Source organism: Panthera leo, chromosome C2 (genome assembly GCF_018350215.1).
Source record: "Panthera leo isolate Ple1 chromosome C2, P.leo_Ple1_pat1.1, whole genome shotgun sequence".
NCBI lineage: Eukaryota > Metazoa > Chordata > Mammalia > Carnivora > Felidae > Panthera > Panthera leo.
In genome coordinates this window covers 72272817-72294352 of record NC_056687.1, presented here as the reverse complement: position 1 = coordinate 72294352, position 21536 = coordinate 72272817, and the positions used below count along the sequence as shown (strand labels likewise).

The 21536-nt window shown below is 40.5% G+C and overlaps 1 protein-coding gene across 10 annotated transcripts in view; it reads left to right on the top strand.

Annotated features, from left to right (window-relative positions):
* DLG1 (discs large MAGUK scaffold protein 1) overlaps window positions 1–6491 on the top strand; it is a 272972-nt gene extending 266481 nt beyond the window's left edge. For all 10 annotated transcript variants that reach the window (XM_042955806.1, XM_042955805.1, XM_042955810.1 and 7 more), the window contains 2 exons: window positions 3680–3771; window positions 4654–6491. In XM_042955806.1, coding sequence (XP_042811740.1) covers window positions 3680–3771; window positions 4654–4760 — 199 coding nt within the window. In that variant the 3' untranslated portion in view covers window positions 4761–6491. The remainder of the gene's footprint in view (window positions 1–3679; window positions 3772–4653) is intronic.
* Window positions 6492–21536: the final 15045 nt, after the last annotated feature.

The following is a 21536-nucleotide window of genomic DNA, read 5'->3' as shown; positions in this document are numbered from 1 at the left end:
ACCTGAGCCAAGATCAAGAGTCAGACGCTCAACTGACTGAGCCACCCAGGCGCCTCTTATTATTTTTAAAAGATTTTATTTTGGGGGCATCTGGGTGGCTCAGTCAGTTGAGCATCTGACTCTTGATTTTGGCTCAGGTTGTGATCCCAGGGTTGTGGGATAGAGCCCCATCCCATGTCAGGCTCCACGCTAGGCATGAGTCCTTAAGATCTCTCTCCCTCTGCTCTCCCCCAACTCACAGACTCATGCTCTCTCTAAAATAATAATAAGGGGTGCCTGGGTGGCTCAGTCAGTTAAGCATCCGACTTCAGCTCAGGTCGTGGTCTCCTAGTTTGTGGGCTCGAGCTCCGTGTTAGGCTCTTGGCTGGCAGCTCGGAGCCTGGAGCTTGCTTCAGATTCTGTGTCTCCCTCTCTCTCTGCCCTCCCCTGCTTGCACTCTGTCTCTCTCTCTCAAAAATAAACATTAAAAAATATAATAATACAGTTTTGTATATCAAAAGACACTATCTACAGAGTACAAAGGCAATCCACAGAATGGGAGAAAGTATTTGCAAATCATATTATCTAATAAAGGATTAATATCCATTATATAGAGAGAACTAAAACAACAAAGAAGACAACTCAATTCAAAAATGAGCAAAGGACTTGAATAGACATTTCTCCAAATAAGATACAGCTGATAAGCACATGAAAAGATGCTACCATCACTAATCATTAAGGAAATGCAGATGAAAACTACAATGAGATCCTATCTCACATGCATTAGGATGGCTATTGTCAAAAAAACAAGTTGCTGACATGGACATGGAAAAATTGGAACTCTCAAACTGTTGGTGGGAATTAATGTAAAAGGGCACAGCTGCTGTGGAAAATAGTATGGTGATTTCTCCAACATTAAAAATAGAGTTACCGTATGATCCAGCAATTTCACTTTTGGGTATATACCGCTTCCTTGATGAAGTACTTGTACACTCATGTTTATAGTAGCACTATTCACAATAACTAAAATGTGGAAGAAACCTAAGCACCCATCAGTGGATGAATGGATAAGCAAAATATGGTCTATAAATATAAAGGAGGGGCAACTGGGTGGCCCAGTTGGCTAAGCGTCCAACTTCAACTCAGGTTACCATCTCACGGTTCGTGAGTTTGAGCCCCCACATCGGGCTCTGTGCTGACTGCTCAGAGCCTGGAGCTGCTTTGGATTCTGTGTCTTCCTCTCTCTCTGCCTGCCTGCCTCTCTCTCTCTCTCTCTCTCTCTCTCTCTCAAAAAAAATAATAAACACAAAATAAATTTAATATAAAGGAAGGAAATTCTCCAGTATATTACAACATGGATGATCCTTGCAGGCATTATACTAAGTGAAATAAACCAGTCACAAAAAGACAAATTCTGTATGATTCCATTTACATGAGGTACTCAGAGTGGTCAAAATTACAGAGACAGAAAGTATAATAGTGGTTGCCAGTGGCTGAGGAGATGAGAATGGGTAGTTATTTTTAATATAGTTTTGATTTCACAAGATGAAAACAATTGCAGGAGTAGATGGTGGTAATGGTTGCACAACAATGTGAAGATACAAATGCCAGTGAACTGTATGTTTAAAAATGTTTAAAATAATAACTTCTATGTTATGTATATTTTTTCACAATTTTAATTAATTTTCTAAAATCCATGTAAATGTGCCACATTAACAGATTTTAGGATCCAAAACATATGAGCATTTTAACAAATGCGGAAAAAGCATTTAATAAAATTAACATCCATTCATGACAAACATTCTGCAAACTGTGAACAGAAGGTAATTTCCTTAATCTGACGAAGGTCATTTACAAAATATCAAAGCAAGCATTGGTGCATCTGGGTGGTTCAGTCACTTGAGCATCCAACTCTTGATTTCGGCTCAGGTCATGATCCCAGGGTTGTTGGATCGAGCCCCACATTGGGCTCCACACATAACTTGAAAAAGCTAAAAAATTGCTTTAAAAATTCTCTCTAGGGGCATGTAGGTGGCTCAATCAGTCAAGTGTCCAACTTTGGCTCAGGTCATGATCTCATAGTTCGTGAGTTCGAGCCCCACATCAGGCTGTCTGCTGTCAACACAACACCCACTTTGGATCCTCTGTCTCCGCCCCCCCTCCCCTGCTCATTTTCTTTCTCTCTCTCTCTCTCAAAAATAAACATTAAAAAAAGTCTTTCTCTCTCCCTTTGCCATTCTTCCCTGCTCACACTGTTTCTAATATACATACATATACATATACATATATGCAAACATCATATTTAATGATGAAATATTGAATGCTTTCCCTTTAAGTTGGGAACAAATTCTCATATACCCATCATCCAGCTGCAGCAATAATTACCAGCTATGACCAATCTTGTTTCATCTATCCCCCCACCTCCCTACCCCTCCGCACCAGATTATTTTGAAACAAATCCCAGACATTATATGGTTTTATCTATATATTTCTTTATATGTTTGAAAGATAAGAATTCTGTTATTGGAAAACCTCTCTATGGTGATGGTTCAGCTTCTGACTCTTGATTTCAGTTCAGGTCATGATCTCCAAGCCCTGTGTTGGACTTGGGATTGTCTCTGTCCCTCGTTCTCTGCCCTTCCCCCGGCCTGTGCTTTCTCTCTCTCTCTCCCAAAATAAATAAATATTTAAAAAATAAAAATAGGGGCACCTGGGTGGCTCAGTCGGTTAGGCATCCAACTTCAGCTCAGGTCAGGATCTCATGGTTTGTGAGTTCAAACCCCACGTCGGGCTGTGTGCTGACAGCTGGGAGCCTGGATCCTGCTTCATTTTGTGTCTCCTTATCTCTCTACCCCTCCCCCTTTCTCTGTCCCTCTCTCTCAAAAATAAACATTAAAGAAAATTAAAAGCTTAAAAAGAAAACATCTCTATGATGTCACACCTAAAACAACTTTTTATATCATCACATATTTCAAATTTTCCTGATTGTTTCATAAGTTTTGCTTATGTTTTTTCAATTGGTTTGAATCAAGTTCCAGGTGAGATCTACTTGTGACAGTTGGTTGTTAAGTATTTTAATCTATAGACTCTCCCTCCATCTCTCTTTTTTTTTTTCAATTTATTCGTTAAATCATTTCTTCTGCAAAGTTCTCCCTAGACTATATTTTGCTGATTGCCTTCTCATGGTGTTCTTCGATATGTTCATGTGTCTCCTTTGTTACCTGTAAATTGGTAGGTAGATCTTAATATGAAATTTTGATCAGAGTGAAAACTATGACATTAAGGCTTAGTTTTTTTGGCTGCCTTGAGCCAATGCAAAAGTGTGTTGAAACCCTGTGTCATTCCAAGCATAAAGCTATATACTTAGTGACTGAATCCAATTTTTTTTTTTTAGAGAGAGAGTGGGGTAGGGGCAGAGGGAGAGAGTATCCTAAGCAGGCTCCACGCTCAGCACAAAGTCTGATGCAGGCCTCGATTCTGTGACCCTGAGATAATGACCTGAGCTGAAATCTAGAATTGGACACTCAACTGACTGAGCCACCCAGGCGCCCCTAAATCTAATTTTTAATGACATATATATATTCTCAACAAACCTCAACTTTTCATGATTTTATGTTTTATGTGTCTCTTCTAATTCGTCATCTTTTTTCAAAAAGTATTATAATGTATTAATTAGCAATTCCTAAATTTATTTGCATAGGGAAATGAATAAGCGTCTAACAGAAGAACAAGCCAGAAAGACATTTGAGAGAGCCATGAAACTGGAACAAGAATTTACTGAACATTTCACAGGTTGGCATCATGTGTCAGTGCCCTAATAGAATTTTGATTTGGAGCCATATGAACTGACCTATTGAAACGGATTTTGAACTATGCCCACATCTATCAGTAATTATTTACTGTGGCTAATACTAGGTGTTAATACTATGTAATTAATACTGTGGTTTTCAGAATAATTCATCTAACTTAGGCAGTGCTGATGAGGAATCTTGAAATTTAGTGTTTCTTAAGTTGCTGATTAGGACATACTAGACTGGAGAAAAATAGATTCAGACTTGATTTCTTCTGTGAAACTGACTTTTCCCTTACACTTCATAAATTTTGATCCATTTTAAGATACTATTAAAAAGAAATGAGTGGGTAGCAATTCCCAAATCTCCCATTCATTTTGTCCTTTAAAGTATTCCTCAGGTGTTCATAAGTACATCACATGCCTTGGTGTTGTAACTCAAGTGCTTTTTTCCTTCTTTTTTTAAAATAATTTCAGACTTCTAGAACAATCACAAGAATAGTATCAGCAATTCTCATACACTTCTCACCTATATTTTCTAAATGTTAACATTTTACCACATTTAATTTTTTTCTGAAACATTTAAGAGTAACTTGCAAGCAGATGCCCCTTTGCCTCTAGATACTTCAGTGTGTATTTTCCAAATACACAAAACTAAGCAAAAATTGCCAAGTCTCATTTTCAATCAGCATTTAAAATAAAAATTCTTACATTTTTCAAATATGAAAATTAATGAAATGAGCACTTACTACTAAGCAAACAATACATAAATGGTCTCTTGCTGGATGAATAACTAGTTCTAAGACCTAGCTTCTATTTCACCAATGATTGTGATGGTAAAGATAGACAGTTAATGGAGGTTTCTGATTTTGTTTCTGTTACAGCTATTGTACAGGGAGATACGCTGGAAGACATTTACAACCAAGTGAAGCAGATCATAGAAGAACAGTCTGGTCCTTACATATGGGTTCCAGCAAAAGAAAAGTTATGAAGACTGATGTTTCTCGGTTTCTCTTTTCCACGATTTCATTTTCTTTGACATTTCTTTGCCCTTTCCTTTTGGAGTCTGTCTGCAATACTCCTTCCATGTTAAATCATATCCCACTCATCATGGTCTATGGTTGTGCTTAGTTTTGACATCTGGTGTCTCCTTCAAGTTGTAGCATCTGTATTACTTTATGTCGCTATTGGTTTGTGGCCATTTTTCAGAACTAAAGGTGGAATGGCCTGACCAGCTATTAAGGATTTGGGGAGACTGGGAAATTGTGGTAAAATTCCTTAATGTTTAAGGGAAAGTAACTTTAAGAGATTTTCAGAAAAGCTTTATATACATTCTTTTCAAATTTCAGTATAAATGAAAGAAAAGTGGTGTTAAACAGTGATTTAGTAAACTTTGAGCAACAGTGCACGCTTAACTTTAATAGCATGGTTTGGCCAATATATTAACTCTCAAGTCCTTTTCTCAGTTGACTTGTGTTATCAAAGCCAATATTTCATTATAGACAAATAAGGAAAATATATGGTTTTTAATTTCAAAATTAATGTCTACGTTAACTTGCATTATTTCACAAGGGATATTCATTTTTCATAAGAGTTCTTCAAGTCTTTTATTGTTTGAGGGTTCTTAGTACATTTGCTAGGAATAGCAGTGTTTAAATGTTTTTAATCTACTTGTGCAACACTATTTATAGTGTCTTACAAAAGTTGTTCAAACATAATGATCATCACAGTTTCTGAATTGAGGCCGTGTTTAGGTGCTAGGGGAGCTCACCTTTTACACAGAAGGTTGAGAAAATTTCATAGACGTAAATACAGGCAGAACAGACATTCTAGTGATGATGTAGTACCCATGGCAATGGAAAAGGAGTCCAATTCCTAGTCTAAAACTTTAAATGTATTCTTAGGGATCAGATTTTAATGAATATTTTACCCACAGTAACTGCCTATTTTGTTATAATAAAATATATATATATATATATAAATATATATAAAACTTTCTTTAACTAAACTCTGTAACTATGGGAATTATTTTCTTTACATAGTTGCACACACACACACAAACATATATATATTTAAAATATATTTTTTCTTTTGCCACCTACTCTTAACTTTTTGTTTGGTTTTTAAATTAAATATTAATTGATTAGACTTTATCTTCCTTAATCACGTGAACTGAAAACAGGGATATGGTGGTTGTGGAAAGAACCTTTAGGGAAATTAGATTACATACAAAAGTATAGGCATGTTCTCCTCTTTTCTACAGAAGTTTTCAGATGGTTCCTGGTTTTGTTTTGGGTTTCTTTGTTACTGTTGTTCTTGTCATTGGGTTTGGATTTGGCCCTCTGCCTCTCCTTCCACTTCTCCTTTCACTGGTAGACAAAGAAGGAAAAGCCTTGTGTGTGTGTTTTCCCTTCAGACTGCACACCTTTCACCTCTTGTAGCTGCTCTGCATTAGAGTTGCACAGATCTTCATGGTGGGCAATTTTAAGAAATTTTAGTGAAAGGTAGATAGGATTTCAGAAATCAACTTCTCTGGTCTTTTATATTAATAATATTGTTTGCCTTCCTTTTGCTTTTTGGAGTTTATTAAATATGTGTTTTTGACAACCTCCTCATTACAGTTTCTTAAACAAATGAGTACTGGTTTGTAAAGGATTATCAACATTATCCATTCCATTTATGAGAAAGAGGAGAACAGCTAATAAACTTTATTGTAAAATCCGTATGTTAAATGTGTCTTGAATTCTGAAAGAAAATAATATTTTTACAAGCTGACATTTTCTTCGAACTTGGAGCATCATGTAATTTACAAACAGACTTCATGGGCCATTAGGAAACCTAATCAAATTTCTTCTATAGGTTTTGGAATTGAGTATGTTAACACATTGAAATATATACTATGGCTATAATGCTAATTATAGTAAGTTGTTACCAAACATAAAACAACTAGAAGAAAATTATTGTAAAATGAGCCCAAGAGCCCCAGAATCACTCTGCAGCAAGACCCCAGCCAGCATAAGCCATTTTGAAGTATTTATTGGTTACATGTTATAAAATACCAAGAGATTATGAAAACAGTGCCATTTAACTCTTAAAATGTGTATTACATTGCTTTCGGATGTCCTTGTTAAGTGATGTTTTTGTAAGAAAATACTAACTTTTGTGCAACTTTCTAGATTGTATAGAATTATTAATAAAAGTACTAATTGCTTAGTACTACTGTGTAATAGCCACTTTAGTATATTATCATTTAATTTTAAAAGATAAGAATTTAAGAGTACTAGCCCCTCTGTGAAATCACTTGCCCAAGTGACAAGCTAGTAAGCAGCAGTGCTTGGTGGTTGTATCCAAGTCTTTCTGCCCCAAGTTCTTTCTAATCTACCTTGTTTTTCAGCCCCTACTGTGTAAGGCACTGTGACTCAAATTGTGTTATTTTAGTGCCCCTTTACAGAGACAGACTTAGATGAAGGCCCTTGCCCAGAGTCACACAATAAGTAAGGACAGACCCATGGAACAAGTCATTCCTATCACAGCTGAAATGACTGTTTCTGGGAAAGAAGTCAGCCTAGCACTGTCACAGTGACCTACAAAAAACTTCTTTAGAACTAAAAATGGAACGGTATTCATTAGAAGAAAAAAAAAAGTCCACAATACACAGGGAATAATAGTATTTCAAATGTTTTATGAGATATTCATATTTTTTAATATGCTTCTTAATATTTTTAAGTTGGCAAAAATAAAAGTGCCTCTTAAATGTGACTACACATTTCTGTTGCTTTTTTGTTCCACATCTTCCCAAGGGTCTTCAAAAAATGATGGAAGCAAGCTTGCAGAACAGATTCTTACAAATACCTGATAACCCACTATTTACTATTTAAATTCCAAAGATGGCAATTTGGGGACTTTACTCATAAGAAAAATTTGTTTTCTAAAGTATCAGAGTCAACAACTTACCTTCCAAAATTCTATCTTGAATACTCTTAATTTACATATGGTAAGACAAGCCCAGAGATCCTCATGTTTTAACCAAAGTTACACTACAGTTCAGGAACATTAGAACGTTTGATTCCTGGTTCCTTGAACAGTTGGTTTTTCTACCATCCAGTTCCTTGTCTTCTGTGCTCTAAGCTGAATTCAGTGGGTTATTCAGTCCCTCAAGGTTTGAATTACTGATTAAAAGAAAGTAAATATCAATAAACTTAAGAGATTTTATTGAGAGGTTTGAATTTGAAAGCCATCAGGGAAAAACATGAATGTCACTTTTCTGACCTCAGTTTAGATTATCTGGTGTTTTAGTCCAATGTTAAAGACTCCATTTATCTGCCTCCAGAATTGCACAGTACAGCTCTCGTTGGCTTTGGCTGTGGAATACTACAATGTGAAGAATGTAGGCTGTGGAATCAGAGCTTGATTTGAATACCAGCTTGGCCACTCACTGGTTATGTAACTAACCATGGGCAAATCATGCCATCCCTCTTTCTGTTTACTTCTCTGTAAAGTGGAAACATTTTGAGAATAAGATTATAAATAAGGGAGGCTAGCACATAGTACATTCTAAAAGTTAATTCCCTTTTCCTCTAGAATCAGAAGCCTGGAATTGTTGCAACTCACCTTGTACAGATCACCTTGAGCCTTCATTTTGCCGTATTTTAAATGGGATTTGAATGACTACCTTGCAGGATTGTTATAAAGGTTAAGTAAAGCAGTATGTACAAAAACTGATCACAACATCTGATGCTTGACTCTCACTACCTATTCTTCCCTTGCTCTGGAGTGTGTTTATGATTGGTAGCAGAAAACTGAGAGAATAACATGGTCCACCATTCCTCATCAACTATAGAGAAATTTTCTTCGATGGACTTTCAGTTAGGAGATTATTTACTTTTCAGTACCCTATGATCCTGCTTACTCATCTCTTCTAAGCGTCCCTACTCCAGAGAGGTCAGAGATTGGCCTGCCCTACCTCAACCTTAAACATGGAAGGCATCAAGATCTTCTAAGCCATTCTCACACCTGCATGGTACTAGACACAACAGTCCCTAGCAGTTTTACAGAACATTCATTATTGAGAGTCTAGAAACAGGCCTGAAAAACAATTATTTAAATCACATGGGTAAGATACATTTTTCTCTTATTTAATTTGACTTAGAATAGTCACTGCTTACTCAGTGATTACTTTCTCAGTGACTTTCCACTACCAGCTCTTTCTTCATTCTCCTCCAAATATGATTACCTGAGAGATGGCAAAAAAAAAAAAAAAGAAAGAAAGAAAAAGAAAGTTCTAGTCTGCCAAACAGCGTTGTGAACAGAATTGGTGGTCAGGTAAACCGAAGTTTGAAACTTTTAGGAATAGGTAGCACACCTGACCAGGGAGAGTTTAACACTACAATTTTTCTAGCAGTTTCTATCAACATACAAGAGTAGTACACTGGTGGGGGAAGATGAGGGGAAGGAGACTAGAAGGCAGTGAAGGCTGGAATTCTCTCCCAGTGTCTTTTTTTGTTTACTTGTTATTGAAGTATACATATGTAGAATGTATGAATATCATAAGCACATAACCTCACTGAATGTTTACAAACCAACATTACCCACGTAACAATCTGCATGAAGCTCAAAAAACAGAACGTGACCACTCCAGGTACCCCCCTCAATCTCCCTCCCAGTCACTGCTCCTACTCCAAAGGAAGCCACTACCCTAACAAATATTTTTTTTTCATTTATGTACAGTAAAATTCTCTATGGTGTTCAATTCTGTGAGTTTTGACCCATGCATACCATGTGACCACCCCATTACCCCCAAAACTTCTACCCCCAACTTGCAACCACTGGGATTTCTCAGTGCCTATAGTTTTGCCTTTCCCAGAATGTCATATAAATGGGACTATATCCCATGTAGCATTTTGGGTGTGGCTTCTTTGACTTCGCAAAATGCATCAGGTTTATCCGTGTTGCTGTAGGAATCAATAGTTTGTTATTGCTAAGTAGTAGTTCATTTTACAGAGGTATAATTCGTGTATCCCTTCACTGAAGGACTTTTGGATTGTTTTCAGTTTTTGCCACCGTATTTTTGTGCTTCTTTGCAACTTCGGGTCTGCAGGATCAAGAAGCAAACCAGGAATGGGTTTCTGATCTGACAGCCATGACAGGCCCTCGCCCACCCACCTCCCTCTCTCCTGTGAGCATCCACACATTTTGCCCGTTGCACAGGAGCTTATCATAAAACAAACTTTAAATGCAGAATGATATGTCCCAAGAGTCTGTTTACAGAATAAAATGATACCTAGAGTAGGAGACTACAAGTAGAAGCAATTTTGAATTTTTAGAATTTCAAACTCCCAAGAATAACACTCAGATGGTCCAAACACGGGATGTGCCAATGACCAGTGCCAGATTCTCATTGCTGGTGTCCTAAGGGAGATAAGTGTAGTCTGTTTAGGACAGTAGTAAATGAAAGAAAATAGTCTGAGAAGAAAATAGAGCAACAAATGAAAATAGCCATGTGTTAAACATGAGACTAATAGCCTTACAATTTAGAAAACAGCCCATGGAGACAGTCCTCCTCTTTCAAGAAAATCTAGTTTGTTGAACACCAAAGGATTGTAGTTTGTTTTTTTAAATTAATAACTACCAATTTCCTTTAGGTGGTAACTTCTCTGTATCTTAAAAATTACTAATATTGTGTGATTAACAGAAATTGTTCATTACTAGGTAGGGCAATTCTAGTGCAGCATACCTCAGGAATCCTTGACCCTGAGCTGCCTTCCCCTCCATTGATTGCATGCAGATAGTATGAATGGCCTTGTCAGTCTTTTCCATTCATATCTGATACGACTTGATTTCTCTTGTGTGTTTTCGAACAACAACAACAACAACAGTAGGTCCTTCTTCTAAATTGGCACTAAACTAAACCTTAGGAACCATCTGGTGTTACCCAAAATAGGAAGAAACTATTCAAATTGAGTATATATTCATCCCTATTCCTGCTAGTCAACTGTTAATGACCAATGTCATTTGGACCGTTTTTAACCACTGAATGATTTTAACTACTGAATAAATAGTAGAATGATTTTTTTTTTCAGAGAGAGAGAGAAAATCTTTTTTTTTCATGTTTATTTATTTTCGAGAAAGAGGACAAGTGGGGGAGGGGCAGAGAGAGCCAGAGACACAGAATCCGAAGCAATCTCCAGGCTCTGAGCTGTCAGCATAGAGTCCGATGTGGGGCTTGAACTCACAAACTGTGAGATCATGACCTGAGCTGAAGCCGGACGCTCAACCAACTGAGCCACCCAGGCAACCTGAGAGAGAGAAAGAATCTTAAGCAGGCTCCATGCTCCATGTGGAGCCCAACACAGGGCTCAATGCAATGACCCTGGGATCATGACCTGAGCCGAAATCAAGAGTCAGATGCTCAACAGATTGAACCACCCAGATGCCCCTAGAATGATTTTTTTTTTTTAACTATATAGAAGCCAGTGCTCAAAACAATTAGCATGTAAAATAAGATATAGCAAATTTTCTGATGGAAGAAAAGATTAGAACAAGTGATGTAATCTTTCTTTAGGATGTCTAAAATTAGGTTCATTCACCTCACAGATGGGAGGGCTAAAGACAAGACGAAAGTCCCATATGTTTCACACTATGAATCTCTACAAAAAGGTTTTCTAAATCTTGTGACAGTCATTTGATCAAAAATATCCACTTCCCTAGTGGTATTTAAGACGAGAAAAACTATGTCTTGATAATAGATCCCTTTCTCTATGAAAGTTCAGTGTTCGGTCTGGATCTAGTTTATCTGACATTCCTCACTCTTACTAAGAAAAAGCTCTACGAACCTTTTAACAACTTTTCTCCTGATGGCTAGTAATGTACTTAATGGAATATTCTCTACATCGCCCACGTTTTAACCTTAATGCTCCTTGACATTTCTCTTCCCCCAAATATTTGGTCACCACCTACTACTGATTCTTCCTTAATGTCATATTTTTCTTGCTATTACTTCTACTGTCATCACTCTAATCCTTAACCCACCCTCATCCCCAGGCCTGGGTTACTTCAGTGGCCTCTTAATTCATCTTCTAGCCTCCTCTAATTTCTCCCCTTGCTGATCCAGCCATCACCCGATGACTTTTCCTAAAATGCAGCTTGGATTGTGTTTCTCCCCTCCTCAGTGACCTTCATGGGTCCTAAATCCAAACTAACTTTCCCGTATAGTACGGTTCTGGAATATAGTATGTGGTCGATCAGTCATCTACTGCCCCCTACCTCCCAAGCCATACCTGGGCAGGTCTTGTCCTGCCACTGTTGGTCATGCAAATTGCTGCCTTGCTAACTGTTGTGCCCTCCCCACCCAAGTGCCCTTATCAAAGCCCTACCTTTCTTCAAGGCCCACCCTAAATCCCTCCTCCTGCAGAAGACTCCCCAGTTGTTCTAGCCCATGAAGCCTGAATTCCTACAGTATATATTTTGAGTCCACCTAACAGCATGTTCAACCTGTGCTGTTTTCACCTCTTTAGGTACATGGTTTGTCTCAGATTAGGAGGCCTTCTCCTTGTGTACCTCTGTCCCAGTAAAATACCCATGGCAGCTGATCAGAGGGCACAGCTCTGCCACCTCTCCGGAGCCTGCAAGCCTCATACAGCATGACTGCCTTCAATGGCTTGACTTTTCATGATCATGACCTGAAAAGAGCACTGTGTAAGTGTTAGCAGCCGCTTCATCTGCACAGTGGTTGAGTTGGGATGGAGGAGTGGACAGGAGTGGATAAAACAGTCTGACTACAAGTCTCTAAATCAGCCAAAATTTTCATTTAATTATAGTCCTTTCCTTTCTGGCCCGTGGTATAATCATCTTCCTTCCTGAACATGCTTTGTGATTTTTCTCTTTGTATCAATTTTATTTTCCTTGCGCATATGTTTTCATTATAAGTCACGTCACAGGTGGGTGGGAGAGACGCTGGTCCTTGTCTCACAGAGTCAGAGAATGAATCTCACAGGCAGCAGAGAGTGAGCAAAGCGATAGAGTTTATTGAGCAAGAAAGTACAAAGCTCTCAAGAGTGAGAGGGGTCCCTTTTCATGCGTCTGTCAGCCACGTGGATGTCTTCTTTGGAAAACACTCAACATCAGAGAAATACAAATCAAAACCACAATGAGATACCACCTGTCAGAATGGCTAACGTTAACAACTCAGGCAACAACAGATGTTGGCGAGGTTGTGGAGAAAGGCGAACTCTTTTGCACTGCTGGTGGGAATGCAAACGGGCACAGCCACTCTGGAAAACATATGGAGGTTCCTCAAAAAGTTGAAACCAGAGCTACCCTATGACCCAGCAATTACACTACTAGGTATTTATCCAAAGGATACAAAAATGCTGATTCGAAGGGGCACATGCACCCCAATGTTTATAGCAATACTATCGGCAATAGCCAAACTATGGAAAGAGCCCAAATGCCCATCGACTGGTGAGTGGATAAAGAAGATGTGGTTTATATATATACAATGGAGTACTACTCGGCAATGAAAGAGAATGAAATCTTGCCATTTGCAACAACAACATGGATGGAACTAGAGTGTATTAGGCTAAGCAAAATAAGTCAGTCAGAGAAAGATATCAATGTGGAATTTGAGAAACACAACAGATAACATAGGGGAAGGGAAGGGAAAATAAGATAAAAACAGAGAGGGAGGCAAACTGTAAAAGACTCTTAAATACAGAGAACAAACTGAGGGCTGCTGGATGGGAGATGGGTGGGGAGATGGGCTAAATGGGTGACGGACATTAAGGAGGGCACTTGGAATGAGCACTGGGTATCATATGTAAGAGATGAATCACTGGGTTCTACTCCTAAGGCCAAGACTACACTCTATGTTAACTAACTTGAATTTAAAAAGAGAGAGAGGGGGGTGCCTGGGTGGCTCAGTCGGTTAAGTGGCCGACTTCAGCTCAGGTCACGATCTCAGGTCCGTGAGTTCGAGCCCCGCGTCAGGCTCTGGGCTAATGGCTCAGAGCCTGGAGCCTGCTTCCGATTCTGTGTCTCCCTCTCTCTCTGCCCCTCCCCCGTTCATGCTCTGTCTCTCTCTGTCTCAAAAATAAAAATTAAAACTAAAAAAAATAATAATTAAAAAAAAATAAAGAGAGAGTGAGAGGGGTCCTGACTGGGTTGCCACCAAGAATTTTTATCTCTGACTTTTTATTGGGACCTAATCAGGAACTGGATAACTCTATTTGTGGCATGTAGCATGCACAGGTCTGGGATGCATTTATCCTTTTTTTTTTTTTTTTTTCCAAAACCTGTCCCGCAGCTATAGCCTCCCACCCACATATGCAGCTGGGGCTAGGGGCACGGTGGACACCTCAAGGATTAGGAGGGCCAGGAGGGTCTGAGAGCCACTTTGGTGAGCCTTGAAGCCAAGGCAGAGGCTGACCCAGGGGGAGCCATCATGGCTGTAACCAGCCTCCGCAGGGTCCCTTATCTACCCCTGCCTATTGCTAACCCCTTCCCTACTCATCATCTGAAACCCTGCTTGGAAGTAGCTGAGGTAGGAATACTTTCTCTGAAAGTCTTAGTGACAGAGCCAAATATAGTACTCTTGATTTTGCTTCTTTTTTAAAAAAATTTTTTAATGTTTATTTTTTGAAAGAGTGAACAGGGGAGGGGCAGAGAGAGAGGGAGACACAGAAACTGAAGCAGGCTCCAGGTTCTGAGCTGTCAGTGGGGCTTCAACTCACAAACCGCGAGATCATGACCTGAGCCAAAGTCAGATGTTTGATCAACTGAGCCACCCAGGCAGCCTTGATTTTACTTCTTTACTCTTTACCTCCTTTTATACTGGTTTCCATTCATTAAATTTTTTTTTAATGTTTATTTATTTTTGAGAGAGAGAGAGAGAGAGAGAAAGCAGGGGAAGGGCAGAGAAGGGTGGGGGGGATCCCAAGCAGGCTCCATGCTGACAACAGAGAGCCTGATGCAGGGCTCGAACTCAGGAACTGTGAGATCATGACCTGAGCCCAAGTTGGACGCTTAAGTGACTAAGCCACCCAGGCATACCTCCACTCATTAAATCTTATATTAAATGAAACAGATGGAGATTTATTTTTTAAAATTTATTTTTAATTTTTCACCCAAGTTAGTTAGCATATAGTGCAATAATGATTTCAGGAGTAGATTCCAGTGATTCATTGCCTATGTATAACACCCGGTGCTCATCCCAACAAGTGTCTTCCTCAATGCCCCTTACCCATTTAGCCCACTCCCACACCCACAACCCCTCCAGCAACCCTCAGTTTGTTCTCTGTATTTAAGAGTCTCTTATGTTTTGTCCCCCTCCTTGTTTTTATATTATTTTTACTTCCCTTCCCTTATGTTCATCTGTTTTATATCTTAAATTCCACATATGAGTGAAGTCATATGATATTTGTCTTTCTGTGACTAATTTCACTTAGCATAAATACCCTCCAGTTCCATCCGCGTTGTTGCAAATGGCAAGGTTTCATTCTTTTTGATTCCCAAGTAATATTCCATGGTGTGTGTGTGTGTGTGTGTGTGTGTACCACATCTTCTTTATCCATTTACCTGTAGATGGACATTTGGGCTCTTTCTATAATTTGGCTATTGTTGATAGCGCTGCTATAAACATGGGGGTGCATGTGCCCCTTCAAAACAGCACATCTGTATCCCTTGGATAGATACCTAGTAGTACAATTGCTAGGTCATAGGGTAGTTCTATTTTTACCTTTTTGAGGAACCTCCATACTGTTTTCCAGAGTGGCTGCACCGGTTTGCATTCCCACCAGCAGCACAAAAGAGATCCTCTTTCTCTGCATCCTCGCCAACATCTGTTGTTGCCTGAGTTGTTAATGTTAGTCATTCTGACTGGTGTGAGGTGATATCTCACTGTGGTTTTGATTTGTATTTCCCTGATGATGAGTGATGTTGAGCATCTTTTCATGTGTTGGTTGGCCATCTGGATGTTTTCTTTGGAGAAGTGTCTATTCATGTCTTTTGCCCATTTATTCACTGGAGTTTTTGTGTTTTGGGTGTTGAGTCTAAGTTCTTTATAGATTTTGGATACTAACCCTTTATCTGATATGTCACTTGCAAATATCTTCTCCAATTCTGTTGGTTGCCTTTTAGTTTACTGACTGCTTCCTTCAACGCGCAGAAGTTTTTATCTTGAGGTACCAATAGTTCATTTTTGCTTTTGTTTCCCTTGCCTCCAGAGACATGTCGAGTAAGAAGTTTCTGTGGCCACAAAGAGGTTTTTGCCTGCTTTATCCTCTAAGATTTTGATGGCTTCCTGTCATATGTTTTAGTCTTTCATCCATTTTGAGTTTGTTTTTGTGTATGGTGTAAGAAAGCGGTCCAGGTTCATTGTTTAGCATGTCGCTGTCCAGTTTTCCCAGCACCACTTGCTGAAGAGACTGTTTTTATTCCATTGGACATTCTTTCCTGCTTTGTCAAAGATTAGTTGGCCATACGTTTGTGGGTCGATTTCTGGGTTCTGTATTCTGTTCCATTGATCTAAGTGTCTGTTTTTGTTCCAGAACCATACTGTCTTGATGATTACAGCTTTGTAATGCATCTTGAAGTCCGGATTGTGATGCCTCCAGCTTTGTTTTTTTCAGGATTGCTTTAGCTATTTGGAGTCTTTTCTGGTTCCACACAAATTTTAGGATTGTTTGTTCTAGCTCTGTGAAGAATACTGGTGTTATTTTGATAGGGATTGCATTGATTATGTAGATTGCTTTGGGTAGTATCAACATTTTAACAACATTTGTTCTTCCAATCCAGGACCATGGAATATTTTTTCCATTTTTTTGTGTCTTCTTCAATTTCTTTCATAAGCTTTCTATAGTTTTTAGTGTATAGATTTTCACCTCTTTATTTAGGTGTATTCCTAGGTATTTTATGGTTTTTGGTGTAGATGGAGATTTATTAATAGCTTTAAAACTCTATCTGCACAGTTAATCTCAGAGCTTTATTTTTTTTTAAGTTTATTTATTTGTCTGAGAGAGGAAGATACGGTGTGAGTGGGGGAGGGGCAGAGAGAGAGAGAGAATCCCAAGCGGGCTCTGCACTGCCACCACAGAGCCTGATGCAGGGCTTGAACTCATGAACTGTGAGGTCATGACCTGAGCTGAAACCAAGAGTCAGACGCTTAATTGGTTGAGCCAGCCAAGTGCCCCAATCTCAGTCTTTTAATCCTCTTCTACAATTTTATTTTTCTATCTATCTATCTATCTATCATCTATCTATTTAATTTTTAGTTGGCTCCACTCCCAGGGAAGAGCCCAACACAGGGCTTGAACTCACAACCCTAAGATCAAGCCCTAAGCTGAGATCAAGAGTGATGCTTAACTGACTGAGCCATCCAGGCACCCCCCTCTCTACATTTTAAATTCTGGGTTGCAAAGAAAGTTTTCAGGGGAAAAACATTTCGTGGCTTGATAACTAAAATAATAAACCAAGCTCGGGGATGCTGGGCTTACATTTGAATGGAGGTTTGATGCAGAGTTTTTCCCACCCCTCTTCTTTCCCATCTCCAAGGAAGAAACACTGTCCCTTTCCCTCTCTGTTTGTCCTCCTGTTCTTATTCCTTACGTCTTCTTCAATTAGCCCTCTTTTCCTGTGTGTTTAGTCTCCTTCCTGCATGGGCTACTTGTGTTCTGACTATATAATCAAATCTCTCCTAACCTATAAAAACTTTCCATGGACTCCTAATCCCCTTGAAACAACCTCACTCCTCTTCCTTTCTTAGTCAAATATCTTGAAAAGGACACTGTCCATTTTTCCGTCCATTTATAATAAATACTAATGATTTGTTGAATGCCTACAGTATTTTAGACAGGATGTTGGCCATTGGGAATGACAGTAGACAGGACACCCTGCCCTCATGCTGCTCAGCCTCCTGGCCAAACCTTGGCCCTTGCCCTGCCACTGAAACTGCTCGGACAAAGCTGTCTGTGGACCTCCTACTCCCCAAATTCCGTGGCTCTTCTCAGTCCTTCCCCCTCAGCAGCACAAGATACTTGAACAGCAATGAATAATATCCTAACACAATAGAAATCATTCCCCATGCTCAAGGCCCTGTGATGAACACAAAGAAGAACAAGCACAGAATCTGCCTTTGAAAAGCTTACACGCAGAAAATATTGTGTAGCTCAAGTGAACAGGGCTCTCCCTAAGGGAAGCTTCATAGGGAAAATATGTTTAAAGAGACAAAAGCTTGTATTCACAAAACGTGTTCAATATATCTATCATTGATCTCAATATACAAATTCAGATGTATTAACGAGTCAGCAAGTACATGGTGACTGATGTTGTTGCAGGATCTTTTACCTCAATACCCGGGATTTGTTGTCCCGCTGCTTTGAAGAATGAAGAGGTGGACACAAAATGAGCAGCGGGCTAAAGTTTATCAGAGTATAAGATCAGAAAGGAAGAATCGTATAAAAGCTCTCTTTACAGAGAGGGGACGTTCGAAAGTGAATGCCCACAACTATAGGCAAAGGGTTTTGTTCTATAGGGTTCCGGTCAGCCTCCCTCTTCCCTTCTCACTTGTTCCTTCTCAGGTTCTACCCTGACTGGCTGGATAACTCTAGGTTGTCCATTTCTGACTGGCTAGACTCTCTTGTGTGAGGTGTGAGACTATGGTCACACTGCCCCTCGTGTAACGTAAGTTTTATGGTTTACTTATTTTAGTTAGGTACTTCGATTGTCAAATTCCTGAGGGGCACCCAAGGGGGAGTAGGTGGTGTCCATCACATTCTTAAGAGGAACCTTACGCCAGAGGGAGTTTGCTGTGATCACACATTCCCATCAATGCTCCAAAATATGTGTTTGTCTCCAACCAGGGACCTCAGGCCCTAACCTTTCCCTCTCAGCCTGTTTTATCTTTTCTTTTCCTTATCACAATGTCAAGAGTAATACCCTTTGATAACACATTTACTGCTCCAAATGTTCACAATTGCTCATATTTTCTGTGCATACCAGCCCTTCCAAGTGTCCCCTAAATAAGCATTGTTGGGGCTTGTTCTTAGTCAAAGACGTTACAGCTCATAGGAACAGAAAAATACAAATCATGGCTTGTTGAGATTTAAAAAAAATATTTTCCCCAAGATTCTGGGTAAAAGAATTGTTCATCCATATTTGGCTGGCTCATTAGCCCACAGCTGCCCACACAGATTCTCTACCCCCTGTTAAAGGCCTCGCCTTCTTTCTGAGTCCCCAGAGACTGTCTTCGACGTGTTCCATCCCATTGCCTACTGTGCCTCAGTACCCTGGCGAGCAAGCTCCATGTTTGGGGGGCACCCTGCATCCTTGGAGAGCTGGAGCTGTGTCATTGGCAGAGTGGAGAGGAGCTCTTTGTATTTTATATGATGGATTAGAGTCGGGCGGTGGGGGGGACATCCGAAAACAGTGTTGTCTAGATCCCAACCTCTCAAAGAAGTCTTAGTGAAGCCAGTTCTTATTTCCAGAAGGAAGCTCAAAGACCCTCTTCCTCTCCTCAGTATGTGTCCAGAATAGGGACCAAACTGTCCTCAGCACTTCTGCTACTCTACACAGCTGTTTCCAGGTTAAATTACTGGTTCATTATTCTCTCATGGCATCCCACCCATTCCTCTGCTATACCCAGGGATGTCTGTACCCCAGCAATGGCAGGACCCAGGCTCAAGCCAACTCAGAGTTCCCCATTACATATAGGTATCTACGTGTGTAATGTCCGTGGCCAAAGCTATGTCCATGCTAAGGCCAAGCAAATGGGCCCGACATAGAAGCCTCTAGAGCCCAGAGACAGCAAGTTCACTGATAAGTCACAGTTGGGGAATGACTCCCCAGAGATAGGGGAAAGGACCCCATCATGAAATTGCCTCCCCAGGTTCTCAGGTTGTAGCTGACACCTCATCAGTGTCACCTGTAGTTTTGCTAGAGGAATAACTTAATGAGCACAAATCCTGCCAGTACCTTCTGGTGGCGCTTGGAGTATGACAAAATGAGCCTTTTCATCCTCATGGTCAGAGAATGAGACTTGCTAAGGACCCTTCTATTTATTTTATTCTCTTAGGATAGGCATAGTCCCACTGCCAGGGCCACCTCCTAGGCCGTTTGTGTGAATTAGAAAGAGGTTCCTTCTCCTGATGAAACCAGCTGGGAATGGAAAAACAGCCTCCACCACACATGTCCCCCTCCGATTCTCCAGAGCAGACATCTTTTGGGGGAAGAAGAATGGCACATCAGAGCCCCCATGACCTATGTGTTATATATGGAGAAACTAAAACCCAGAGAGAGGAGAACAAACTTGCCCAGGGTCACCCAGTGAGTCAGTGATAACGAAGGAGTAGCACTCAGGTCTCCCGAAGTGCAGCCTGTGTGATTGCCACAGATCATCTCAGGGTGTGATAAACAGCTTTGGAGCCCATTCTTTCCCCCGCAGAGCATAGCAGGCTCAAGGACTGTCAAACTCAGACCCAGGGATCCCTTGTCTCTCACTCAGTGTTCTTATTACATGTGTCCTCTACCCGAGACAGGGAGGCTCTCATTCCTGGGTACTCATGAAAGGGCGATGACAAAAATGAGGACAGAAATGGAGGCAGATAACTGAGTAACAATCTCTGCAGTCCATTCCCCACATCCGCAACACACGCAGGGAACTGCAGTTCCGGTCCACCTAGATCAGGGCTTCTCAGACTCAGCTGTGCACCAGAATCAAAAACATAGACTGTTGGGACACCTGGGTGGCTCAGTTGGTTAAGTGCCTCACTGTTGTACTCAGGTCATGTCTTGATCTCAGGATTGTGAGTTCAAGCCCTGCATTGGGCTCCACGCTAGGTATGAAGCCTACTTAAAAATAAATAAATAAATAAATAAATAAATAAATAAATAAATAAATAAGAGACTGTTGGCCCTTCCCCCAGAGTTTTTGATTTAGTGGGTCAGAGGTAGGCCTGTGAATTTGTATATCTAACAACTTCCCAGATGGTGTTGATTCTGCTGGTCTGGGGACACACTTTGAGACCCAGTGGCCTAGAAAAATAGACAACCCAGCTTTTCCTCCCTCACCTTCTTCTCTCTCTCTCTCCTTTCATGTCCCCCTCTGTAATTTTCTGCTTCGTCCTCCTCCCCATTTTTAGTCTTCTTCCCATGTTTCAAACCATGATGGAAGGAGCCAAGCTCTGCCAGGGACCTGGGTTCTAGTTCTAGCTCCATCACTGACTAAATGTGTGAACACAGGGCAAAGTCACTTCCCCAGTCTAGGCCCAAGGACAGACAATCCCCCACCCTCACAGCCCCTTCCCCAGGCAGGACCACATCTACCTGGGTTCATCTCTGTATCCCCAGATCCTTTGTGCAATATGTACTTGAAGAGAGGCTGGTGAATGAATTCAATGGCCTTTCAGCTTCCTTGCAGCTCAGACTCCAGGTTTCTGACTTCTTCCTTCCAAATCTGAGCTTTTTCCTCTTCAGTTGAACATGATATTTAGGGTGTTTCTAGACCAAGGGAGGGGTGAATGCTCTGGAATGTGGGGCAGAGAGTTGAGTGGACACAACTCTAGAACAGCGTGTTAGCTGGGAGAATCAGGTCCCAGACAACAGAAACATGACTCTCAGGGACAAGTAAGCGTGTGTGCTCAGAAGTTAGGAGCACCTAGGAGTCGGCCGGTTAGACTGGGTCCCCCACGCCCCCTGAGGTTCCGGCAGGGGGCGCCAGAGAGAGGGCCAAGGCCAGCCCGGTTAGCCCAGGTGTCCAGTCTGGGGCGGGAGGGTGCGC